At 47.7% G+C, this 24,970-nt stretch overlaps 1 protein-coding gene and 20 non-coding genes across 21 annotated transcripts in view; 20 read left to right on the forward strand and 1 right to left on the reverse strand.

Annotated features, from left to right (window-relative positions):
* Positions 1-7,738, reverse strand: part of LOC144169037 (cytochrome P450 3A24-like) — a 71,046-nt gene extending 63,308 nt beyond the window's left edge. Inside the window, exons 1-2 of the mRNA XM_077698032.1 lie at positions 7,375-7,738; positions 6,034-6,130 (exon numbers count right to left, since the gene is read on the reverse strand). Of these exons, the coding sequence (XP_077554158.1) occupies positions 6,034-6,130; positions 7,375-7,430 (153 nt within the window). The 5' untranslated portion in view covers positions 7,431-7,738. The remainder of the gene's footprint in view (positions 1-6,033; positions 6,131-7,374) is intronic.
* A 9,695-nt stretch (positions 7,739-17,433) lies between these two features.
* Trnas-uga (transfer RNA serine (anticodon UGA)) lies at positions 17,434-17,515 on the forward strand. Its single transcript has one exon. It is a non-coding gene; the product is annotated as a tRNA-Ser (tRNA).
* Positions 17,516-17,592: 77 nt separating this feature from the next.
* Positions 17,593-17,673, forward strand: Trnas-cga (transfer RNA serine (anticodon CGA)). The gene has a single exon. It is a non-coding gene; the product is annotated as a tRNA-Ser (tRNA).
* A 236-nt stretch (positions 17,674-17,909) lies between these two features.
* On the forward strand, positions 17,910-17,991 carry Trnas-aga (transfer RNA serine (anticodon AGA)). The gene has a single exon. It is a non-coding gene; the product is annotated as a tRNA-Ser (tRNA).
* Positions 17,992-18,542: 551 nt separating this feature from the next.
* Positions 18,543-18,624, forward strand: Trnas-uga (transfer RNA serine (anticodon UGA)). The gene has a single exon. It is a non-coding gene; the product is annotated as a tRNA-Ser (tRNA).
* Positions 18,625-18,701: 77 nt separating this feature from the next.
* Positions 18,702-18,782, forward strand: Trnas-aga (transfer RNA serine (anticodon AGA)). The gene has a single exon. It is a non-coding gene; the product is annotated as a tRNA-Ser (tRNA).
* An 868-nt stretch (positions 18,783-19,650) lies between these two features.
* Trnal-caa (transfer RNA leucine (anticodon CAA)) lies at positions 19,651-19,732 on the forward strand. The gene has a single exon. It is a non-coding gene; the product is annotated as a tRNA-Leu (tRNA).
* Positions 19,733-19,808: 76 nt separating this feature from the next.
* Trnas-uga (transfer RNA serine (anticodon UGA)) lies at positions 19,809-19,890 on the forward strand. The gene has a single exon. It is a non-coding gene; the product is annotated as a tRNA-Ser (tRNA).
* A 77-nt stretch (positions 19,891-19,967) lies between these two features.
* Trnas-aga (transfer RNA serine (anticodon AGA)) lies at positions 19,968-20,048 on the forward strand. Its single transcript has one exon. It is a non-coding gene; the product is annotated as a tRNA-Ser (tRNA).
* A 554-nt stretch (positions 20,049-20,602) lies between these two features.
* On the forward strand, positions 20,603-20,684 carry Trnas-uga (transfer RNA serine (anticodon UGA)). Its single transcript has one exon. It is a non-coding gene; the product is annotated as a tRNA-Ser (tRNA).
* Positions 20,685-21,079: 395 nt separating this feature from the next.
* On the forward strand, positions 21,080-21,161 carry Trnas-cga (transfer RNA serine (anticodon CGA)). The gene has a single exon. It is a non-coding gene; the product is annotated as a tRNA-Ser (tRNA).
* Positions 21,162-21,556: 395 nt separating this feature from the next.
* Trnas-aga (transfer RNA serine (anticodon AGA)) lies at positions 21,557-21,638 on the forward strand. The gene has a single exon. It is a non-coding gene; the product is annotated as a tRNA-Ser (tRNA).
* Positions 21,639-21,715: 77 nt separating this feature from the next.
* Positions 21,716-21,797, forward strand: Trnas-cga (transfer RNA serine (anticodon CGA)). Its single transcript has one exon. It is a non-coding gene; the product is annotated as a tRNA-Ser (tRNA).
* A 76-nt stretch (positions 21,798-21,873) lies between these two features.
* Positions 21,874-21,960, forward strand: Trnas-aga (transfer RNA serine (anticodon AGA)). Its single transcript has one exon. It is a non-coding gene; the product is annotated as a tRNA-Ser (tRNA).
* Positions 21,961-22,037: 77 nt separating this feature from the next.
* Trnas-cga (transfer RNA serine (anticodon CGA)) lies at positions 22,038-22,119 on the forward strand. The gene has a single exon. It is a non-coding gene; the product is annotated as a tRNA-Ser (tRNA).
* A 1,031-nt stretch (positions 22,120-23,150) lies between these two features.
* Trnas-cga (transfer RNA serine (anticodon CGA)) lies at positions 23,151-23,232 on the forward strand. The gene has a single exon. It is a non-coding gene; the product is annotated as a tRNA-Ser (tRNA).
* A 77-nt stretch (positions 23,233-23,309) lies between these two features.
* On the forward strand, positions 23,310-23,391 carry Trnas-cga (transfer RNA serine (anticodon CGA)). The gene has a single exon. It is a non-coding gene; the product is annotated as a tRNA-Ser (tRNA).
* A 77-nt stretch (positions 23,392-23,468) lies between these two features.
* Positions 23,469-23,550, forward strand: Trnas-aga (transfer RNA serine (anticodon AGA)). The gene has a single exon. It is a non-coding gene; the product is annotated as a tRNA-Ser (tRNA).
* A 77-nt stretch (positions 23,551-23,627) lies between these two features.
* Positions 23,628-23,709, forward strand: Trnas-cga (transfer RNA serine (anticodon CGA)). Its single transcript has one exon. It is a non-coding gene; the product is annotated as a tRNA-Ser (tRNA).
* Positions 23,710-23,944: 235 nt separating this feature from the next.
* Trnas-cga (transfer RNA serine (anticodon CGA)) lies at positions 23,945-24,026 on the forward strand. The gene has a single exon. It is a non-coding gene; the product is annotated as a tRNA-Ser (tRNA).
* A 77-nt stretch (positions 24,027-24,103) lies between these two features.
* On the forward strand, positions 24,104-24,185 carry Trnas-aga (transfer RNA serine (anticodon AGA)). Its single transcript has one exon. It is a non-coding gene; the product is annotated as a tRNA-Ser (tRNA).
* Positions 24,186-24,970: the final 785 nt, after the last annotated feature.

Genomic DNA, 24,970 nt, shown 5'->3' on the forward strand with positions numbered 1-24,970 from the left:
CAAACATAAGCTTATTTTGTTACAACAGCAAACAACTATTCAACACTAGGCATTGCTGGTTGTGATTGTTTGTACTGCACATTGACTTATTTTGCGTCCGGCATTTTGGGCCGTGACAATCATTTTAAATGAAAGCATAGATGGCTCATTGCGATGGGAAAAGGTATGTTAAAAATTAAAACGATCTCTGGGCATTTACGTCTGTGCGTGTTTTGATGGTCCATTTATATTACGCCATGTGTTTTTCGGTTTCTTCTTCTTCATTTCTTCGCATTGCCGTGCAGTTAAGTCAACGACAGGGTTTGTAGTTGGGCAAGTTGGTACATAACTTTAACACGACAGCGCGAAGCACAGGACAAAGCGTTTGTGTAGTCGTCTCTTCCCTTTGTCCCGTGCTCCGCGCTGTTTTGTTAAAGTTAAGTCAGCAAGCCGACTAGCACACGGCACAGCTTCTCTAGAATTATGTTTTTACAGGGTTGAAGTTTCGCACGTTCTACTCATGGTCCCTTACGTTTATGTGTCATGCGGAACACACTATTCTACAATGTTAACGTTTCGATTTCACAGTTTTTTGAATTCTATGACGCGGCTACAATATACCCTCGCAGCTACCGTTTCCAGGCTAGTACCCCGAGGGGGCATGTGCATAATGAAAAGAGTAACAACAATGACAAGCCTTACTCTACTGCTCTCAAGGTGCTCCCATGACTTTGAATAACTAGACGGAATTTTGACAAGTCTGAACATATTCGTAAAAAGTGAGCCAGAGCCCTACGTCGATGATCGTAGTAATGTTAAAGACTACAAGCAGCAGGACATCACAGATAAATACCGGTGGCCTTGAAGGCTATCGTGTACCCATCGATTTCATGAAATCAGCCAACAAAGAGTCTATTGAGTGGAGAGCGGAAATCTGCACTAGTGAAACAAATTCTGGAGATTGAATACAATGAAATATTTTTTATGATAATTAAAAATTATTCAGTTATTCTACGACGACTATTCAAACATTTTGGTTGCAGCAATAGTTTCAGTTTATCGTGATGATTTACCCCAGTTTAGCGGGGAGGAGAAGGCTTTTGTTGAACAGCCAATCAGGCTTCGAGTAATAGAGGCCGATATAAATGCGCTGCAAACTAATAGACCGCCAGGTCCACACGCTCCTTCCACGTGTTTTGCTGACAGTCTTTTGAAAAGACTGAAGTAAATGCCTACCTCTAATGTTTCACGTTGGTCATAATATAGTACTACCAAAGCCTTGGAGAGAAAACCATCTGAAAACTCTCCAAGGATATCATTTAATTTCTCTTTGTAATTATCATTAAAAATGTCAGCTAAACTTTTTTCACTTAGTGTGCAGCTTGTCATAAATAGCCTAATTGGAGCATATCAAACTAGTTAAATTTGAAGCCGAAGTGCCTAAAGAAACATACATATGTTCTTTCACTATTAAAGTGTTCCTAAGATAAATGAATCAAGTCGCACTAGTACAAAAGGGGAACAGCGCAAACGCAGGTAAAACACAAGAAGCAGGAGGTGACAAACACAAGCGTGTGTGCTTGTCACCTCCTTCTTCTTGTGTTTTGTCTGAGTTTGCGCTGTTCCCCTTTTGTAATCATGCAACAACTCACCCAAGCCTTAACCCTTGCCCACTAGTACAAACTAGACGACGCAGACGCGCTAGGCCAAGTGTGATGCGGTTTTTGTTTTCTCTACTTGAGCGCACAACATGGGATGTTTTACTTGAGGGAATGAGGTTGTGTTATAACAAGTGTACCACAAGGCTGAGCATTATTGGGGAGCTGTCGGCGCCGGCTCATCTTTTAATCTGCCGTTCGGCAAGGGCACCCACTGCCTCAATTATTATTCGACGTATACCTCCAACCATTATTTCTTAGTATAATTAGGAATACAAACGTTATGGGTGTCTTATTGAGTGTGACGTCAAGGTCCTACATTACGGTGACGACATTGCCTACGCTTCCAGCGACAAAAAAAGTGTTTTGAAAGTGCTATGTTTACCCAGCCAGTTTTGTGGAGTGGCTGGTGCTGCCATAAATCTGGAAATTTCAAAGAGATTTTGGCCCGTCGTGTGGGGTACTCGGCCAAGTATTTTTGGAAGAATTACGGGCGATTGTGGCGCGCCACAGTACCGAGGCTTCATCTTGGCTACTTTCGAAACAGTGGACGTCACTAGGAGCCAGCGCTTAAGAGAATTAGGCGTAAGACAGAGTCGTTGATGGGGCGAGAGATGTTTGTATTTGGCTTTTGTTAAGTGTACAACGTTTTTATTTTTGAAAGCTTTATTTCGTCTCTGGAAAGTATTACAGACCTGTATACGGTACTCGCTACCTTTGTGTGGAATTCATGCTTTGAACCCACGCGCGTAGATAATCTGTCACTCCCCTGAGAATCGGGAGGTATTGGACTTGTCAAGATATTTTGCAGCATCTGGTTTCTCGCTTTTAATTTCCTAGAAATAGAAAATTCCGTTCCTACGAGTGGTGCTACAACGTCTGTTGAGTGTACATTCACTGTATTTATTTGCTTCTGCCGTACTAAAGGTTCGAGGGCTCCCCTGGGGTTCCATAAAAAAGCGCAATGAAAGCTCGTCAATTCGAATCTCTGGGGAAGCAGAAAAACTACAAATTATCTGAATGTCGAATAATCGACCGACAAAAAAAACAGCACATTTATAATTTATTTATGCTTACCTATACATTGCGAAGGACTCGTTCATGCTAGTTTGTCTTTTAGCGGATTGCCAGGTGGAAAGAACAAGTTTTCGGACTTGCGACAATCCGTGCGCGGATAAAGTATTGCATAGACCAGCATAGCAGAATGTATCCAAAACAGCGAGTTTCCGCAGATCGTGTTGCTGTACGACCCGCTGCTGGTGTTTACAGTACAGCTCTTTACTGACCGCGATGTTCGCTCGCATCCTCATCACCGCAAAGGGGACAGAATGGGTGAGCGAAAGACATCGCGTTGAGGGCTCACGTTTCGGGAAGGCGTTGGTAGAATTTCCACGGTCAGCGCATAAATTTGTGCCGAAATAACGATGGTCCGCGGCATACAGCAATGACATTTTCCAACGGAGGGAGTAGGAACCCCGAATTATGTGAATTTGCGAATTAACGGCGCCGAATTAACGAGGGTTTATTCAAGTGGAGACTTCCATTTTTTAAGTCCGTTTCTACTTGTTTGATTCCTCCAGGAAGCAGACAACCCGTGTATTACTATGTATTATGAGCTATACTGAAATGTTAGGAATGACACTGTTCTATAACCTCTGAGGCGTATGCGTATTCAGCCTGCTGCGAAGACACGTTCTTTAAATTGCATAGGCCAACACTTTCTGTTAAAACGTGGCTACATTCTACGGGATGTTTTCGTACCATGGTGTGTGAACTGTCGGCTGGGTAATGAACATGAACTGTGGACCGTTTTTTTGTACTGTGTTCTTCTGAAACATTCCCGATTTTCTACTTGCCAACCTAACAACGACAGCCGCATCTCAACAAACAGCTATTGGCGAGGTTTTTCTGTACATCAAGCAAGAATCACCGCAAAAATTGGCTATCCTCTGCGGCTCTACAATGCTCTTCAGTGCTTGCGGTCTGCTCTCCGCCGTCCATACACACAGCTTGTGACCGAGATGCGTAAGAATTATAACCTCCTCGTCAGACATTGCGTAATATTATTTTTCAGTGGCTCCACGGCATATCTGGGAATGAAAGTGTAGATAAAAGGCTCATTATGACCATGAAAATGCCCAATTTGCCTGCATCCCTATACGGCACCCTGACGATACAAGGTCAGTGCCCCACCGCCCGCAAGCTCACGTTTCTAATTTAGAATACGCCAGAGTTTTGAAACTCTTGCTTGTACTTGCTCAACCCCGATCTGCAGTGACGCTTACCTATAACATGCCACGCTCGGACGCCGCCCTACTTTGCCGCATGTTGATACAAGTCGCTTTTATCCATGCTTACTCCGTCGCTATCGGCAGGGATGATAGCCCCGCTTGTGATGTGTGTGCGCCGAATGAATCAATAGAACATCTCTATTGTCATTTTGCCCGATTGACAAAGCAAAGGCAACAACTTTAAACCGCATTCCGGAAGGTCGAGAACCAGCCATTAACTGCGCGGAATGTTTTGTGTCACAGGTGTTGCCCATCGTACTCACAGAAGTCCACGAAAGCGTTACTTAGTTTTTAGAGGCTCAGGCTTGTCTGAAAGGCTGTAGGGACACAGTGCACCGTATAACAATCTCCCATTCGGCACGCTTACCTGTTCTGTTTTAGGCATTATTATCGATAGTTACCTTTACTGTTTCCTCAATATACACTCCCCATATTTATATACCCTTTCTTTAAACCCTTCTTTCCCAGTTTCAATGCTTACGGTAGACAACTGAACTCTTCTCTGGTTAACCTCCCTGCCTTTCATGTGCAGTAATATCCCTTTGTTTCTTTCTGCTACAACGTGAATTAGTAGAAATTAAGAAGAAGAAATGGACGAGGGCAGGGCATGTAAGGCGAAGGCAAGATAACCGTTGGTCATTAAGGATAACAGAGTGGATCCCTATTGAAGACAAGCGTAGCAGGGGCGGAAGAACGTTAGATGGGCAGATGAGATCAAGAAGTTTGCAGGGAAAATTGGCCGCAGTTAGCGCAGGACCGGGGTGATTGGAGATTAATGGGAGAGGGCTTTTCCCTGTAGTGGGCGTAGAGAGGCTGCTGCTGCTGATGACGATGATGATGATGACTACACACAATGAAGAAAGGCATTGACATCTTACCGTATGTTATGCGATTTCCTCCGCTGAACAGAGACAGTGCAGTTTCATGTGATATCTTTCTCCTCTTAGGGTTGTTCAGTTTGTGAAGTGCTGATCGACTGTCATGCGGACACTCCTTGTTCAACGGAATGGCTCTTTCGAGAGGAATGTGCGTGGGTGGGAAACGTGTTTGCTGCCCGTAGTGAGCCTCCACAATAGTTCTACCTTCTTGATGCGTCTGTTTGATACGACTTATGAATTCGATAAGAATCTCGAGTAGATTACGGGTAAGAGCAGGCAGAATTTGCGACGCCAAAGTTACAGACAATTCAAAGTATGATGCGGACCTCAAGCCTCTTTTGTGGACCTCAAGCTCGCAAGTCTCCTCCCTTGGATAGGCATATTCAGTCGATTAATTCATAACTGGCACTATTTTCAAGATAAAAACACTGCTGAACCCTTAGGCCTAATGTCTCCTTATTTTGATATGTATTTTGACTAGAGTTGGTATCAAAGGCGCCATTTTTAAGATCTTCAGATTTATAAAAAAAATGCATGCGTCTATGCATGTCTGTTCTTTTGGGATAACCACCCTTAGCGCTCAAGAAAAATGTAATTTGTTTACACCTCCCACATCAATTATTTATTACCTGTATGTCCTGTTCTAATAACCTCCACTGGGCATGTACTATTATCAGCTATATGAAAGGGAACACAGGAACGCGTAGAAAACACCCTCAGACCCAGCTATCAGTGATACGCAGCGGGCGTCATCAGAAATAAAGTGGAAAGGGAAATGCTGTTCTAACAACTGTTCCCATTCCCGCCGTGCGCCTTATCGGCTGTCGGACGATACCATATTATCGGCGAAATGACGTAAACTCCTGCTTTGTAGAAATGCCAGCGTGGTGGGAGTGCCGACAGTTAGTGGAACAGCTCCCTTCTTTCCCCTTTTGTTTTTCACAGCGCCATCCGCGTATCGCTCCGAGTCCGTTTCGAGGCTGTTCGCCACGCGTTCCTCTGTTCCCTTTTATATTGCTCATAATAGTACATCTACAGAGTTGAATGGCTTATTTTTTTGGCAATGGTTTTCCTCTCCAATAGTTTCTTTGGCGTGTTTGATGTATCTCCATTCCTGCTAAAACAATTCCGTTAACGTATGTGACACGATTTTGTACATTTAGCGCTCAATGGTTGATTTGCAGCGGAAACATCCTTTGTGCTTTGGGCGCAGGCATTTGAACTCACCTTCTTTTTGATCTCGTAGATGTTTCCAAATATAAAACTTGGTGTTGGCCCGGGAATTCCGAGTCTTTCAAAGAGAGAAAATCTTCTTCGACGCCAACTACAAAACGTTTTATGCAATAAGGCTTGAAACAGAGGACAGTTCATTGCTGCTAGTAAAATTGGTGAGCGCATTAATACGAAAATATGAGCTATGATTGAACAAATGAGGCAACAAAAGCAAAAAAGCAAGCCAGTAAGTAGGCAATCATGGCACTTTGGAGGCACATTTCATTTAGTCTCTCTCCGTTCCAAGCTCATGAACGTGGAATAAGTACCTCCCTCAACATCGGCCTTGGGCTCACGACACATATATGCCGAAAAATTCGCCTTGTCCTTCTAAACGGAGGCCCGCAATGTTATGTGTGGAGTGAGTATATGATTGTATGTTCATGGTGCAGTAAGAAGCGAATATCTGGATATACATCAGGGGCAGTAACGGCATATTTTGAACGCGTTGAAGTTTGTAGTTGTGAATTTTTTTAACTTTCCATTGAAGTTGTTAGGAATCTTTTTTACAACTTTCGGATCTTCGAGGCCGTACAAGTTTCAGAGAGAACACTCATCTTACACTTTCATTCGAAAACAAATCTAGGTGCCGAGGTTGTGGTTCCCTATCCAGAAAGCTTGGGCCTGTCTTGGGGGTTCAGAACTCATGAAGTGCCAGCTGCATTTTGTTTCTTAACTGAAATATAATGCACGAAAAAGTGCGCTCACGGATGCAGAGAAGTTGGAACCTGTCAGGGACCACTGTAATAAAAAAGTTTTGGCCATGCATGGAAATTTGCCCACACTTTCAGGGAAGCAAATTCATTGTAACGCGTCGTTATTTAAGTCCAAAAGGAAGAAAACTTGTGCAGAAACTTATCAACTCCCCTTTCTTAAGCTTTCGAAAAAGCTTTATTCGTTCTTCCACGCTTCAGAGGACTTCGCCCTTTCCGTTTTGTTGACCAGTTTTTCGTTTTCCGCTCAATACCTCAACCGCCGCAGTGCTTAGGAACGCGCACGTTCAGGTGGATTTCTTATACAAAAAAGACAGCAAGAATATGAAGTGCGTAACTGAAACATGGACATCAGTCACAGCATCCTGAAAAGTTTGTTGGTGAGTCATTACGTATGCATTCGGGATAGCCGGAAAACATACAAGCCTATATTAATTTCTACACCGTGACGTTCCGCAGACCTCATTGGCAGAAGTTCTCACAAAGGCTTTAGTGGGAGGTAAACAAGACATTTATTGTGTTCAGCTTTCCCGCACAGACAAAAAAAATTGTTACAACAAAAAAGGCCCAGAAGTTCACTCACGTGTACCACAGCGATAACAGAAGCGCCGATAGCAGCACCGTCAAGGAACCGATCATCCTGGTTGCCCTACTGAACGACTGGTCCTGGTTTCTTGTTATTCCGCAAACCCGGATCACGTACAGTAGAATCCCGCTGTTACGTTCCTCAGGGTTACGTTTTACCGGCTGCTACTTTGTTTTGACAAGTCCCGGCGCAGCTCACATAGAGCAGAATGTTTCCTCACTGTTGCGTTTTCCTGGTTGTCACGCTTTGTTTTCCCGGTCGGGTGAAAAACATCCCAACGGGGTTCCAGTGTATATGAGGTTTTAATCACGCCCGTAGCGGGCGCCGTGAGATAACACTTAGGTTTGACCGTGAAATGAGCACACTCGCTGCCACAAAAGCAGCTGCCTTGTCACTTTTGTTCGTTTACTGCTGTTTAAATTCAGTTTACTTCAAATATCATTTCCGCTCCAGATGCGGAATGTCCGTTAGCACCGTCCGCCACGAGGCTGTATATCGGATGTGAGAGCTTTGTAACGTAACAAATTGAATGAAAACGACGTAGAGATTTCGAGTTTAACTTAGATTAGACACCTCCGGGGCGAAGTTCACAAAGAGCAGCCCTCGAAATCTACTGAAAAGAATGAGTTTCCGTCAAGAGCACCTAATGCGCCTCCACGGCTTGTAGTTGCAAAACAGGGCTCTTGTCACTACTGTTGTTGTTTCCGACGGGTGGTTTGGACTAGCGCCCTAGAGCGATGTAGCGAGCTCGCTCGATATAGCGCGCTCGTCCAGAACACCTGTAGTGGCACGTTTCTGGGTAGCCCGACGTCACGCCCAAAACTGTTACATCATCACCAGGTGCTGCCGAGTGCCCACAGCAGCAACAGCAGCCAGTTCCTTCGGCATGCTATGGATGGCCTGGCTATGGCGCGGACCTGATGCCGCCAGTTTGGTACAAGGCGCCATGCTGGCGCTCTGTGCGCCGTGCTGATTCCGCTATCGACATGGCATCCGTTTTGAGATTTCCGCCTCGTGCGTGCAAAGATTAAAATTGATTTAAAATATGTTCAATAAACGCTAACGGTTGAAACTTCCTGGGAGATATTTCCATACAAAAAAAACAAGCTTTTTACACAGTTAAGTCAGCTTTGGCGTTATGTGACCTTGCTCTTTTAAGTTGGCCAGTGACGAATCCAGCTCGGCCCCAGTAAAAGAGAAGTCGGGGTCAGTGTTTCGGAGTCTGCTGTATCTGGGTTACGAAACTGCGGTAATTTGGTCTTGTCCACCGATGAGTTTTAATTAGGGTTTCGGAGTCTGCTGTATTTGGGGTACGAAACTGCGGTAATTTGGTCTTGTCCACCGACGAGTTTTAATTACATCGTCTTTAGTATCCAAGAAATTTTTATGAGGCACTTGATGTATAAGCCAGTAGCGGGTTTGAACTCAGCATCCGCGACGAGCGACCTCGAGTTGTTTCAGTTCTTTGAGCACTACGTGTCCTTTGTAAGCGATCGCATATTTGATTCCAATTTTGCCTGTCTGGTTGGTCTACGTATTCATCTGCTTGCTCGGTAAAATAAGCCATGAAATTCTGTAGTTTGCTGTTACTTTTGTTTCGTCCACTTCCACGTAAAGCTGCGGCGGGCCTCCCACATATGTAAGACATGAGGGTCTGCTTCTGGATGTATTGCCTATTTCGATTTCTTTACTCGCTCTGCTCGGACTTGCAACCTGTTCACACGTCCATTCTGCGAGGTCCATGCCTAATATTGATGGCCGTTTTCGTCTCGAAATTATTCCTGGCCTGTAGTTCAGACTTCCTTCAACGACCTGATACCTCGTACTCGAACCATGTATTTCTACCTATCCTATCCACACCAGATGTCGTCTTCCAAACTTACAGGGAAGTATTTGCTCCACACCGCGTCATTCTCCTACAGCGGTCGTTGGTTGATCTTGAAGGAAGGCTTCGATACCCTGAAACAATCTTACATTTGCCGAAAACCCCGCTGTATGAAAGTCAGCCCGCGTGCATAAAGCTACTGTAAAAAATTCCTGTCCTAACATCAAGCTCGGCGACTAGTTTCTGGACCCACACTCATGGGAGACTACGTCCCGTTCCAACGTTACGTTTCTGTCAGAAGCCATTTCTTGCTGCCTTCATAGGCATTATCTTCAGTGGCTCAACCCCTCCGTAGTCCTACCTAAAAAGAAAAGCTGGATACGTCCCTTTTTCGAAGCCTGCAAGCAGACGCTTGGCGTCCAAGAAACTCAGTGTTCCAACTGGCTGTTTGTGCGCGATATCTGTGACTCTCACCTCTGCCCCCAGCAATTACGCCTTTCGGCAGCTTCCAACTGTCTGACCGTGCTACACCTCCAGGGTCTTACCTCCTCCCTACAGCATCTGTTCACCAAGACCACATCTTTCAGCAATATTTTTAGAAGCGAAGCATCTCTTGCTCGGGGGGGTGTCCCGCGTCTGTGCCCTGTCCGCAGCGCCTCTGATGATGATTGCGGCAAGATGCCTTTAGGGATTAGCCAACCAATGAATCAATCACAAGGTTGCTTCAGATTCAACCACCGTCGTCATCTTCCTGTAGGGGAACCGCTGAAGAAGAAGGAGAAGAAGACAAAGCTGCGAAGAGCTGCGAAGACAAAGCTGCGAAGACAAGGGCAACCCAGTCTAGTGTTACTCGACGTATACACTGAGGTGTAGGAGCCTCCATCCTTTCCCTTTTTGCATCGAGTAATCATTCCAAAGACTCAAAATGCCCTGACACTCAGGAAGGTAACTGCATGTCCCATTTGTGTAACTAATGCAGATTACAAAATAATAAGGAAAATCCTCGCAGAACGCATGAAGTCAGCCATAGGAGATATAGTCGGGCCCCACCAAACGTGTGGCATTGAGGCTCGACCAATAGCAAATAACATACACATTGCACGAAGCATCCTATATTGTTCTGATAGCATGGCGTAAAATTTGGCAGTGATACAGAGAGACCTGAAAAGGCTTTCGACGAAGTCATACACAAAGGTTTGGTAATTATCCTTGAACACAGAAATGTTGGCAAAGTAGTTACTTAAGGCGGGCAAATGGCATACAGCGAATGTACCAGGCAACTCATTCAATAAGACATTAAGGCACCTGTTAAGCTTAACTCCTCTGTGCGTCAGGGCTAGCAGGGCTGTCCGTTATCGTCCTTGCTTTTCTGTATCTATATTGAATCGTTTTGCGCCAGAATAATTAAAAACTGCCGCATTTCAGCGTTACCCTTGCACGAGTTGGAAGAGCGTGAGCCTGCTCACGCCTACGACATAGCTTTGTTTTGTCAGGATAGAAGCAGCATAATCCATGGTATAAGCAGGTTAAAAAGGTTCTGCAAGTACAGTGGGAGCGGCGTCGACTGGGTGAAGTGTCTAGGCTTTTGGCACGGTATTTGGTAATTTACCCCAACGTATTTGCAGCAACAAACTGGCAAAGATAGCCAACAAAGTACTTAGGCGTTCCGGTGGAAAAATATCGGGACAGTGAGAGAGAGAGAGAGAGAGAGAGAGAGAGAGAGAGAGAGAGAGAGAGAGAGAGAGAGAGAGAGAGAGAGATCGTGGTAAGGAAGTGCGCTGGGGATATAATGGAGCCCATCTGGGTCTCACCTGCATAAAACCCAGTGCGGGGGGGGGGGGGGAGCAGGAGGAGGGGGATTAAAGATTAGGGAGGAAAAAGAGGTTGGAAAAACAGATAGGGACAGTGACCCTTACTGGCAGAGGCAAGTAGTTCAGGCGCGCGACGAAGAAGAAATGTGGGGAGGACGTGGGCCCTCTATTTTCGCGGACGCGACAGTTTCTAATTTATGTTTTGGAGCCAAGCTATTGTACGTCATGCAGGTTTTGCATTATGCGGGTGTTAATGAAGAAAGATTGAACCGTGTTTTTGGCGTCTACCCGCTATTTGAACCGTGCGGGATTGAACCGTGAACAGGATTGAACCGTGCAAATAGACATGCAGGCCAAATGCAAGTTTGTTTCATTCAAAAAATTGCCTCGTGAGAATCACGCTGACCCCACTTTTAGCGTAAACTTCCCTCGGATAAGCTACATAATTTTCAAGAAACGAAACGGCCATGCGACTCACTACCTCCTTTTCACACTAGAACCTATGATGTATTATGGGAAGCTGTGCAAGTGGCTGTGCTATTTGCTGTGCGATTGGCAAAAGCAAACGCAAGTTAGGCAGGCATTATAAGTTTGCAGAACGAGCGATTTGCGCTTAAAGTAATACATTGATTCCAGTAGGAACGGCGTGGTTAAGATTGACAGTTACGAAATGACATATAAACATGGAAGTACCAGTGCGTACTTCTGCTGGTACTGCTTGTTATAACTGCACAGTAGTTCGGCGTTTTGTCATTTTCTCACATGAGAATGGCCGATTGGCGTAAGTGACATTGTCTTACGTGAGCCTTTTTGTGGAGCATACATAATGATTCAGAAAACGATTATTACCTACTGTAACAAAAATGGGCCAGGTGCAAATACGGTCAGAAACAAAGCGAGGGCGGACATCAGTGCTTCGCAGTATGGCGGCGCCATCTACGAGCACTGACGGTAAACAAGACGTTCCCATTCCGCTGCAGACAAAACGGCACACCATCATTCGCTTGAAAACATGCCCTTCTCACGTCATCGGAAACGCCACGAAACACACAATTTTGCGGGAAAATCAAACGTTAAGGTAAATTGATTAATTTCTCAATGAATCAAGCATGGCTTGCTGGCAGACAACCGCTGGGGGCACTATAAAACACCAAATATTTCGAATAAAACAAGCTTATATTTTAGTCTGCTCGGCCCCTTTAAGCGTCCTCTCATTAGCCATTTTCGACTTCATCAGAAAAGCTGCCCCAGCGGCCGGGATTGAAGCCGCGTCCTTGAGCTCAACAGCACATCAAATCAGACTCCAAGCCCCTGCGACTGGTATAACATTTAGCTGACGTTTCCTTTAGAAGATAAAAAACGATCCCTTCCAGTAAGACGCGCCAACGCCAGGCAGCAAATTCTAACCAAATACCAGCCGCTTTTCTCATAAGCCGCTTCACGCCATGAACAATAGCGTTCGTCATCTCTACAGAAATTGCACTCCACTTCCTAAACGCAGTGCTAACAAGGAGCTTAGAATACTTGTAGGACGTCATTGACAACAACAACGTTTATTCAATAAAGCCGAATTTAAGGCTCCTTGGCCAACGGGAGAAGAGCCCGACTAAACTGATCTGCATCAACTCTATTATCTTCATTCAGGGATTAAATATACGCGAAGCGTCTTGTCGTTATTCTCTGTTCCAGTGCGCGTGGACGTTCGATAGTATAAGAGGCGCTAACCGGCCTCCTGAGAGCTGGCGACAACAGCGACGAATGGCAAGTGGGCTACCTACGCTGGAAGGGAAGAACGGGCGAAACGTGTACTGCCTCTCACGGGTTCCATCCACGCTACCAATGAGAACGCGGCAAACAGAAGGCGTGAACAGAAAGAAATAGTGAGTACAAAAGCGGGACACTTCCGAAGGAGGAAACAGCATATCTTCGTTAAAGCTTCGAGGGGAGGAAAGAAATTTGAGGGAAAGAAGAAGGTAGAGGGCACGAGCTTTCAATTATGTGCACTAGGGCGCCCATCCAACCACCAAAAAAGTCTGCTCCTGAATTATTCATGGCAAAAAAAAAAAGGAAAAAAGAAGGTTTTTCACCAACGCTTAGTTTTCCCCACTTTCCCCTTCTTTTTTGCTCCTTTCACACTCTATGGCAACGCTTTTCTCTTTCCGCCATTCCGTTGCCCGGCGACGATTAAGGCATCAAAAGATGCTCGCCGCTGCATGCATACCACCACGTCGTCCTCTTGCGTCTTGCTTATTCGTTTTAGGGATCAAAAAGGCTGTAAGGTGGAGGCGAGGGTGCTCGTTCGAGCCAGAGTGGAGGATGAAAGCGCCGAAGACAATTGGCGGCGACAAATCAGGGGCAGAAGTACAAAGCAAGCCGCCCTAGGCCTGGCGGCTGGAAGTGGGAAACGCGCTCATGCATAAAGGAGGCGCACTACTAAGCCGGCTGAACGCGATCGAAAAGAACGTGGTACACAGAAAAGGAGAGAAGACGTAATGGAAAAAATGTATGTATTCACCCCCTGTTGGTCCATCTTTTGGCATATACCCGTTCCAAAGAAATTCCTAACGGGAATGTGTATATATTGCTCGATTTACAAGAAGTATGCATTTTTAAAAGCAAAAACATAATAAAATTGGCGCCCAATTTGCCTAAAACAAGAAAATGCTGCTGCTGATGATTAGCGACGGCACATCAAGCACCTCAGCAAAAAAGACATCCCCCTCGCGAGGGGCACGATCAAATGCACAGCATTTCCGAGGGGGTGCGCCGGAAAGTCGTATCTCTCGATCGCGGGACCCGTGTCGCCATCTTTCGGAGGCGCGGGACAACTTGTGGCGCTTTCGAAACAAACCAGAAATGAGTGAAGGATATAAGGCGCGTTCGGTACATCGAAATCTGTGTCGGTTTCGTGGCTCGGTCGGCAGTGCGCCGGGCACCTTGCGTTCCGCCCGCGGCGTCATGTGTTCGAAACCGGGCGCCGAAAACTGTTATTTCTTTTATAGTGTAGTGGCCTGGCTGCGGACTACGACAAGGCGCGCCTGCGGACTACGACAAGGCACGCCAACGCCGCGTGACATTGTGAGTTAGTAAAATGCTATGCATTTAAAAGCAGGGACGGTGATCGTTGGAGCTACAGGTTTACAGGAACGGTTCATCAAGCGAAGGAGAGGGCGGAGCAGAGAACACTAAACGGAAAACGAAAAGAAATAGAAGACGGTTTAGTGGGAGTGAGTAAAACTAACAACTGCACGTGCCGGGCTGCCCGCCGTAACTGCATTACGCATAAACACAGGAAAAAAAGTAAGACAAAAGGCGTACCGGCAGCTCCTAGACGCGAGTGGAAGCGGGCCGCCGGATCAAACGTACAGTCGGGGACTTAATTTTGCAGACCACACGAGCGCGTGGCAAAAGCCACCGATGCGCGCTCTGGAGGCCCGGCGCCTGTTGTCGAGACCGCCGCGGCGCGCATGCGCGTCCTGTTTTACTTGCAGGCACGCCGATTTTCTCGCTTCCTGCAGGGGTGCTGCAATGGTCACTCAAGCACTACATAGCGACGCCTTTGTAGCATTCCTTTCTTCCCGATGGCACATTTGGGGCCTAACGTGACGATTGCGAGGACTTTGGCGCAAGTGCTGCTCGCGTCCTGATAAACACTTGCGCGTCATGTTTTATTTGTTTGTTTTGTGCTTTATCGTTTACAGACGATGAGACTAGCGGCTTGCGAACGGCGTCCCTGAATGAAGCGCGTACGAAGCACAGTCTCACGGTACCGCGCTACCGATGACGAAATGCCAGCTATATGAACAGCGAACGTTTATTCACCTTGTTTATTGTGTAATTTGGCCACTGAACATATATTCCAGCTCGATCTCCGCTGCCCATAAAGTAGGTGATTTGCAAGTTTGATAAAAGAAATTATTTCGATGTTTTTGCTTCCTACTTCATTACTTAAAAATGATAGAAATACGTACTCACATAAATTGTCTGTTCGCTCTGCCGGTAGCATCTGTAAAAATGGCACCTCGGGCTCATATTGAATGCCATAAAATTATTCACTACTTTTAAGAAGCTGTTTTTCAAAGGGACCTTTGCCGGCTTACTAATAGGCCAAGAGATGCTGTTAGCCGAGGAATTCATTCCTACGGGGATGGATTGCTTCAAGGCCGGAGCAATTCTTCAAGGTCGGCTTGCATTGATTGATTATTAGGTTATAAGGCTCCGATGCTACAAAGCCGATAATGCGCATCGTAGTTGAAAGCTCCAAATTAATTTTGATTACCTGGAATGTGTAACATGCGCCGAAATCCCGAACACACTTGAGCATTTTCTCTTTTCGCCTCCATCAGAAAAAAGCCACCTTGCAGATGCCCAGCGGAGCGGAAGGACAAGGTCAGCAAGAAAACAGGAGGACAAGCTGATTGTTTTTCAGTGGTTAAACACCCATTCATTAGTGACAAAACATTCGAAAGGCCCTAAGTACCAATTATATTCCGGCGAAAAGTAGCGAATAAGGTTATTGCGTTATTCGACGGGAACCAGAGGTGCCGTTTTGAATAATGCCGACGCGCCGAACGAGCAAACAATACACATGGGTATGTCTTACAATCATTTTTAAGTAAGGAAGTGGACATTAAAATACAACACAGGAATCTTTTTATCAAACTTGCAAATCGCCTACTTTATGGGCAGCGGAGATCGAGCTGGAATATATGTTCAGTGGCCAAATTACACAATAAACAAGGTGAATAAATGCTCGCTATTCATGTAGCTGGCATTTCGTTGTCGGTAGCGCGGTACCGTGAGGCTGTACTTCGTACGAGCTTCATTCGGGGACGCCGTTCGCAAGCCGCTAGTCTCATCGTCTATAAACGATAAAGCACAAAACAAACAAATAAAACATCACGCGCAAGTGTTTATCAGCACGCCAGCCGCACTTGCGCCAAAGCCCTCGCAATCGTCACGTCAGGCCCCAAATGTGCCATCTGGAAGAAAGGAATGCTACAAAGGCGTCGCTATGCGGTGCTTGAGTGACCGTTGCAGCACCCCTGCAGGAAGCGAGAAAATCGGCGTGCCTGCGAGTAAAACAGGACGCGCATGCGCGCCGCGGCGGTCTCGACAACAGGCGCCGGGCCTCCAGAGCGCGCATCGGTGGCTTTTGCCACGCGCTCGCGTGGTCTGCAAAATTAAGTCCCCGACTGTACCTACTATTGAATTTACAATTTCCATTTGCATATAGGGCGCATGCTCGATGCGGCCACCATTTTCTTCCTACCTTCTTCCGCCGAGCATTTTTTTCTTGCTGGCATGAGGCCCCGGTGCGTTATGCGGTTCCACTATTGCTGCTCCCTGCCTGCACCCCCGCGCTGGTCTTGAAGTTGTCCAGAGCCACCCCTCCGGCTTCAACACCCTCCCCCTCGGGTGCGTCTCCTGTCTCAGCACCCCTTCTATTCATATGTGATTCTATCTGCGTTTTCTTTGTCTGTGTATTTCCTACCGTGTAAATGCTAGTTAGTTCTTCAAATATGCTCGCCGTCGGTTAGTCATGTTCGACGGGCTTCTCGTAATCAACTGGCAACCCGCATGAGATTGACATCGGCTTCGTAGCGCGACGGGCCCATGACTGCGGTACCGACCAGACTAAGCGGTGATCTTTTAAAGCATCGGTTGGTTGGGTGAAGCCGCGTGACGGCGGTTGCTAGATACCGTGACACCGGATGAGCTACGACCACAAGCCGGGACTCTAGTTATTTAGAACGCATGAGCCCAGTCGTTCTTCCCTCCATAAGTTTAGACCAGGTCTGATGCGCATGATTTGCTCCGAACTTAGAAGGCCGCACCGAAACGTTTCTCCCACGTCCCTCGTACACCGAATCAAGTGTGTTTAGCGCTTACATCATCCCAGTAGCCACGTTCGCTTGATTTATAAGCGATATTGGTTCGCTATTGCTCACTTTTGTCCCCTCGCATCGGCATTTCGTCGCCATCCTTCCCATTCCTTCCTCTCTGGCGCCCTTCACTGGCTTTTCGCTCCAATTTACAATGAGAACAAGCGGTGAAGACACAGGCTAAAACTGACAAAAAGTATACGGGCACATCGCACAAGAAAGATCGCTTAATCGCTTATGTGAAGATACTTTTTATCTAGCTAAGTGATATTTTATGTAATGCGAACGATTGCGCACTGAAGCACGTTTAACTTTGTGTATCCATGAATACTCTGCAAGCTTGGTGAGTGAGTTTACCAGGAACACGTGAGTCATGAACTGCAGGAAAGCAAACAAACTATAAAAACATGACCTGCTATCTGCGTCTACCCGCACAGGTTCGAATCCTGTCGACTGCATGATGGTTGCGGCTCTATTTTGTAATTATCAATAAAAGCTATTGAGCAGTGTAAGGCAATATGCAGCTGGGGAACGAGCAGTCGTGGCTGAGTGGTTAAAGCGATGGACTTGAAATCCATTGGGGTCTCCCCGCAAAGGTTCGAATCCTGTCGACTGCACGATGGTTGCGGCTCTTTTTTGTAATTATCAATAAAAGCTATGGAGCAGTGTAAGGCAATCTGCGGCTGGGGAACGAGCAGTCGTGGCTGAGTGGTAAAGCGATGGACTCGAAATCGATTGGGGTCTCCCCGCACAGGTTCGAATCCTGTCGACTGCGCGCTGGTTGCGGCTCTCTTTTGTAATTATCAATGAAAACTACGGAGCAGTGTAAGGCAATTTGCGGCTGGGGAACGAGCAGTCATGTCTTAGTGGTTAAAGGGATGGACTAGAGATCCATTGGAGTCTCCCCTGACAGGTTCGAATGCTGTCGACGGCGCACTGGATGTGGCTCTTATTTGTAATTAGCAATGAAAGCTACGGAGCAGTGTCAGGCAATCTGCGGCTGGGGAACGAGCAGTCGTGGCTGAGTGGTTAAAGCGATGGACTAGAAATCCATTGGGCCTCCTCGCAAAGGTTCGAATCCTGTCGATGCGCGCTGGTTGTGGCTCTTACTTGTAATAATCAATGAAAGCTACGGAGCAGTCTAAGGCAATCTGCGGCTTGGGAACGAGCAGTCGTTGCTGAGTGGTTAAAGGGACGGACTAGAAATTTAATGGGGTCTCCCAGCACAGGTTCGAATGCTGTCGACTGCGCTCTAGTTGCTGCTCTTATTTATAATTATCAATGAAAGCTATGGAGCAATGTAAGGAAATCTGCGGTAGGGGAACGAGCAGTCGTTGCTAAGTGGTTAAAGTGATGGACTCGAAATTCATTGGGGTCTCCCCGCAAAGGTTCCAATCCTGTAGACTGCGCGCTGGTTGTGGCGCTTTTTTGTAATTATCAATGAAAGCTACGGAGCAGTGTAAGGCACTCTGCGGCTGGGAAAAGAGCAGTCCTGGCTGAGTTGTTAAAGCGATGGACTCGAAATCTATTGGGCCTCCTCGCACAGGTTCGAATTCTGTCGACTGCGCGCTGGTGGTGGGTCTTTTTTGTAATTATCAATGAAAGCTACGGAGCAGTGGAAGGCAATCTGCGGCTAGGGATCGGGCAGTCGTGGCTGAGTGGTTAAGGCGATGGACTTGAAATTCATTGGGGTCCCCCCATACAGGTTCGTATCCTGTCGACTGCGCGCTGGTTGCGGCTCTTTTTTGTAATTATCAATGAACGCTATGGAGCATTGTAATCCAATCTGCGTTAGGGGAACGAGCAGTCGTGGCTGAGTGGTTAAAGCGATGGACTAGAAATCCATTGGGCCTCCTGGCACAGGTTCGATGCCTGTCGACTGCGCGCTGGTTGCGGATCTTTTTGGTAATTAGCAATGAAAGCTACGGAGCAGTGTAAGCAAATCTGCGGTAGGGGAACGAGCAGACGTGGCTGAGTGGTTAAAGTGATGGAAGAGAAATCCATATCCGTCTACCCACACACGTTCGAATCCTGACGACTGCACGATGATTGGGGCTCTTTTCTGTAATTATCAATGAAAGCTATGGAGCAGTGTAAGGCAATCTGCGGTAGGGGAACGAGCAGTCGTGGCTGAGTGGTTAAAGCGATAGACTAGAAATCAAATGGGGTCTACCCGTGAGGTTCGAATCCTGTCGACTGCACGATGGTTGCGGCGGTTTTTTGTAATTATCAATGAAAGCTACGGAGCAGTGTAAGGCAATCTGCGGTAGGGGAACGAGCAGTCGTGGCTGAGTGGTTAAAGCGATAGACTTGAAATCAAATGGGGTCTACCCGTGAGGTTCGAATCCTGTCGACTGCACGATGGTTGCGGCGGTTTTTTGTAATTATCAATGAAAGCTACGGAGCAGTGTAAGACAATCTGCGGCTAGGGAACGAGCAGTCGTGGCAGAGTGGTAAAGCGATGTACTAGAAATCCATTGGGCCTCCTCGCACATGTTCGAATTCTGTCCACTGCGCGCTGGTTGTGGCTCTTTTTTGTAATTATCAATGAAAGCTACGGAGCAGTGGAACGCAATCTGCGGCTAGAGAACGGGCAGTCGTGGCTGAGTGGTTAAGTCGATGGACTTGAAATCCATTGGGGTTGACCCACACAGGTTCGAATGCGGTAGACTGCGCGCTGGTTGCGGCTCTTTTTTGTAATTATCAAAGAAAGCAATGGAGCAGTGTAAGGCAATCTGCGGTAGGGGAACGAGCAGTCGTGGCTGAGTGGTTAAAGCGATGGTCTCAAAATTCATTGGGGTTTCCCCGCACAGGTTCGAATCCTGTCGACTGCGCGCTGGTTGCGGATCTTTTTGGTAACTAAAAATGAAAGCTATGGAGCAGTGTAAGGCAATCTGCGCCGGGGAACGAGCCGTCGTGGCTGAGTGGTTAAAGCGGTGGACTTGAAATTCATTGTTGTATCCCCGCACAGGTTCGAATCCTTTCGACTGCGCGCTGGTTGCGGACCTTTTTTGTAATTATCAATGAAAGCTATGGAGCAGTGTAAGGCAATCTGCGATAGGGGAACGAGCAGTCGTGGCTGAGTGGTTAAAGCGATGGACTAGAAATCCATTGGGCCTCCTGGCACAGGTTCGATGCCTGTCGACTGCGCGCTGGTTGCGGATCTTTCTGGTAGTTATCAATGAAAGCTATGGAGCAATGTAAGGCATTCTGCGGCTGGGGAACGAGCAGTCGTGGCTGAGTGGTTAAAGCGATGGACTCGAAATGCATTAGGGTCTCCCCTCAGAGGTTCGCATCCTGTCGATTGCGCGCTGGTTGCGGCTCTTTTTTGTTATTATCAATGAAAGCTATGGAGCAGTGTAAGGCAATCTGCGATAGGGGAACGAGGAGTCGTGGCTGAGTGGTTAAAGCGATGGTCTCAAAATTCATTGGGGTCTACCCGAACACGTTCCAATCCTGTCGACTCCACGATGGTTGGGGCTCTTTTTTGTAATTATCAATGAAAGCTATGACGCAGTGTAAGGCAATCTGCAGCTGGGGAACGAGCACTCGTGGCTGAGTGGTGAAAGGGATGGACTAGAAATCGAATGGGGTCTCCCAGCACAGGTTCGAATGCTCTCGACTGCTCGCTAGTTGGGGCACTTTTTTGTAATTATCAATGAAAGCTATGGAGCAGTGTAAGGCAATCTGCGGCTGGGGAACGAGCAGTCATGGCTGAGTGGTTAAGGCGATGGACTTGAAATCCATTGGGGTCTCCCCCCACAGGTTCGAATCCTGTCGACTGCGCGCTGGTTGCGGCTCTTTTTTGTAATTATCAAAGAAAGCAATGGAGCAGTGTAAGGCAATCTGCGGTAGGGGAACGAGGAGTCGTGGCTGAGTGGTTAAAGCGATGGTCTCAAAATTCATTGGGGTCTACCCGAACACGTTCCAATCCTGTCGACTCCACGATGGTTGGGGCTCTTTTTTGTAATTATCAATGAAAGCTATGACGCAGTGTAAGGCAATCTGCAGCTGGGGAACGAGCACTCGTGGCTGAGTGGTGAAAGGGATGGACTAGAAATCGAATGGGGTCTCCCAGCACAGGTTCGAATGCTCTCGACTGCTCGCTAGTTGGGGCACTTTTTTGTAATTATCAATGAAAGCTATGGAGCAGTGTAAGGCAATCTGCAGCTGGGGAACGAGCAGTCGTGGCTGAGTGGTTAAAGTGATGGACTCGAAATCCATTGGGGTCTCCCCGCACAGGTTCCAATCCTGTAGACTGCGCGCTGGTTGCGGCTCTTTTTTCTAATTATCAATGAAAGCTACGGAGCAGTGTAAGGCACTCTGCGGCTGGGAAAAGAGCAGTCCTGGCTGAGTTGTTAAAGCGATGGACTCGAAATCTATTGGGGTCTTCCAGCACAGGTTAGAATCCTGTCGACTGTGCGCTGGTTGCGTCTCTTTTTTGTAATTATCAATGAAAGCTACGGAACAGTGTAAGGCAATCTGCGGCTGGGCAAAGAGCAGTCGTGGCTAAGTGGTTAAAGCGATGTACTCAAAATCCATTGGGGTCTCCCCACACAAATTCGAATCCTGCCGACTGCGCGATGGTTGCGGCTGTTTTTTGCAATTATCAATGAAAGCTACGGAGCAGTGTAAGGCAATCTGCGGCTGGGAAACAAGCAGTCGTGGCTCAGTCGTTAAAGCGATGGACTAGAAATCCATTGGGGTCTCTCCGCACAGGTTCGAATCCTGTCGACGGCGCGCTGGTTTCGGCTCTTTTTTGTAATTATCAATGAAAGCTAAGGAGCAGTGTATGCCAATCTGCGGCTGGGGAACCGGCAGTCGTGCATGAGTGGTTAAAGCGATGGACTCGAAATTCATTGGGGTCTCCCTACACAGGTTCGAATCCTGTCGACTGCGCGCTAGTTGCGGCTCTTTTTTGCAATTTCAATGAAAGCTACGGAGCAGTGTAAGGCAATCTGCGGCAGGGGAACAAGCAGTCGTGGCTGAGTGGTTAAAGTGTTGGACTAGAAATCCATTGGGTTGGGGTTTCCCCGGACAGGTTCGAATCCTGTCGACTGCGCGCTTGTTTCGGCTCTTTCTTGTAATTATCAATGAAAGCTACAGAGCAGTGTAAGGCAATCTGCGGCTGGGGGACGAGCAGTCGTGGCTGAGTGGTTAAAGCGATGGACTCGAAATCCATTGGGGTTTTCCCGCACAGGTTCGAATCATGTCGTCTGCGCGCTGGTTGCTGCTCTTTTTTGTGATTATCAATGAAAGCTAAGGAGCAGAGTAAGGAAATCTGCGGCTGGAGAACGGGCAGTCGTGCCTGGGTGGTTAAATCGATGGACTAGAAATCCATTGGGGTCTCCCCGCACAGGTTCGAATCCTGTTGACAGCGCGCTGGTTGTGGGTCTTACTTGTAATTATCAATGAAAGCTACGGAGCAGTGTAAGGCAATCTGCGGCTGGGGAACGAGCAGTCGTTGCTGAGTGGTTAAAGGGATGGACTAGAAATCTAATGGGGTCTCCGAGCAAAGGTTCGAATGCTGTCGACTGCGCGCTAGTTGCGGCTCTTATTTGTAATTATCAGTGAAAGCAATGGAGCAGTGTAAGGCAATCTGCGGCTGGGGAACGAGAAGTCGTGCCTGGGTGGTTAAATCGATGGACTAGAAATCCATTGGGGTCTCCCCGCACAGGTTCGAATCCTGTTGACAGCGCGCTGGTTGTGGGTCTTACTTGTAATTATCAATGAAAGCTACGGAGCAGTGTAAGGCAATCTGCGGCTGGGGAACGAGCAGTCGTTGCTGAGTGGTTAAAGGGATGGACTAGAAATCTAATGGGGTCTCCGAGCAAAGGTTCGAATGCTGTCGACTGCGCGCTAGTTGCGGCTCTTATTTGTAATTATCAGTGAAAGCAATGGAGCAGTGTAAGGAAATCTGCGGAAGGGGAACCAGCAGACGTGGCTGAGTGGTCAAAGCGATGGAATAGAAATCCATTGGCGTCTACCCACACACGTTTTAATCATGTCGACTGCGCGATGGTTGGGGCTCTTTTTTGTATTTATCAATGAAAGCTATGACGCAGTGTAAGGCAATCTGCAGCTGGGGAACGAGCACTCGTGGCTGAGTGGTGAAAGGGATGGACTAGAAATCGAATGGGGTCTCCCAGCACAGGTTCGAATGCCGTCTACTGCGCGCTAGTTGCGGCACTTTTTTGTAATTATCAATGAAAGCCATGGAGCAGTGTAAGGCAATCTGCGGCTGGGGAACGAGAAGTCGTGGCTGAGTGGTTAAAGCGATGGACTCGAAGTCCATTGGGGTCTCCCGGCACAGGTTCGAATCCTGTTGACTGCGCTCTGGTTGTGGCTCTTTTTTGTAATCATCAATGAAAGCTACGGAGCAGTGCAAGGCAATCTGCGGCTGGGCAAAAAGCAGTCGTGGCTGAGTGGTTAAAGCGATGGACTCGAAGTCCATTGGGGTCTCCCCACACAGATTCGAATCCTGCCGACTGCGCGATGGTTGCGGCTGTTTTTTGCAATTATCAATGAAAGCTACGGAGCAGTGTAAGGCAATCAGCGGCTGGGGAACAAGCAGTCGTGGCTGAGTCGTTAAAGCGATGGACTAGAAATTCATTGGGGTCTCTCCGCACAGGTTCGAATCCTGTCGACTGCGCGCTGGTTTCGGATCTTTTTTGTAATTATCAATGAAAGCTAAGGAGCAGTGTATGGCAATTTGCGGCTGTGGAACCGGCAGTCGTGGCTGAGTGGTTAAAGCGATGGACTCGAAATTTATTGGGGTCTCCCCACACAGGTTCGAATCCTGTCGACTGCGCGCTAGTTGCGGCTCTTTTTTGCAATTTCAATGAAAGCTACGGAGCAGTGTAAGGCAATCTGCGGCTGGGGAACAAGCAGTCGTGGCTGTGTGGTTAAAGTGTTGGACTAGAAATTCGTTGGGGTTTCCCCGGACAGGTTCGAATCCTGTCGATGGCGCGCTGGTTTCGACTCTTTTTTGTAATTATCAATGAAAGCTACGGAGCTGTGTAAGGCAATCTGCGGCTGGGGAACGAGCAGTCGTGGCTGAGTGGTTAAAGCGATGAACTCGAAATCCATTGGGGTTTTTCCGCACAGGTTCGAATCATGTCGTCTGCGCGCTGGTTGCTGCTCTTTTTTGTAATTATCAATGAAAGCTACGGAGCACAGTAAGAAAATCTGCGGCTGGGGAACGGGCAGTCGTGGCTGGGTGGTTAAAGCGATGGACTAGAAATCCGTTGGGGTCTCCCCGCACAGGTTCGTATCCTGTCGACTGCGCGCTGGTTGCGGCTCTTTTTTGTAAATTACCAATGAAAGGTACAGAGCAGTGTAAGGCAATCTGCGGCTGGGGAACGAGCAGTCGTGGCTGAGAGATTCCACTTCCGGCCACCGCAATGAGCGACCGTGCGATCATGTGCTCCCTGAGAGCGGTTTCAGCAGCCCGTCAGGGCTGCGGTAGCAGGAATGCTCCAATTGACGACCAGGAATACCAAGTTTCTCAGCCAGGTCTACCACCAGGACGTTCGGTGAATAACACTGTTTTTTTTGCACGCTTACCTCAGGGCTCGACCATATCGAGTGGAAGATTTCCCGGACACATTGGCTCATCTGAATATGCTCTCAGACGTGCTCGCGCTGGAGGCGTATCAGATGAATCACGTTTGGGCGATAACGTTTAACAGCGCCGACGCAACAAAGAAGATGATCCAGGCCACAGAAGTGAGTGTGAAAGGGCACCGCTGCGTTGTTATCGACCCCAGCAACCAGTACATTTGGCTGTAACTTCACTGGTTGTTGTATAAAGTGCCGGACGATGACGTGCGCGCCGCCCTCGCCGCCTACGGCAAGGTCGTCAGCGTGACGAGGGAGCGCTGGCTGGTTCACGGCGTCGTCGACAAAGGATCGACGACTCGCTGGGTGGCGGTCCAGCTCAAACCAGGGGTCCAGATTGACGACCTACCGCATCAGGTTCGAGTCGCCGGCGACACCGCTCTGCTTGTGATGCCCGGACGGGCACCCATGTGCCTGCGGTGTCACTGCTCTCGACACGTGAGGCGTGAGTG

Source organism: Haemaphysalis longicornis, unplaced genomic scaffold, assembly GCF_048455015.1.
Source record: "Haemaphysalis longicornis isolate Haplotype H1 unplaced genomic scaffold, Haemaphysalis longicornis Haplotype H1 scaffold_2, whole genome shotgun sequence".
In the NCBI taxonomy this organism is placed as follows: domain Eukaryota; kingdom Metazoa; phylum Arthropoda; class Arachnida; order Ixodida; family Ixodidae; genus Haemaphysalis; species Haemaphysalis longicornis.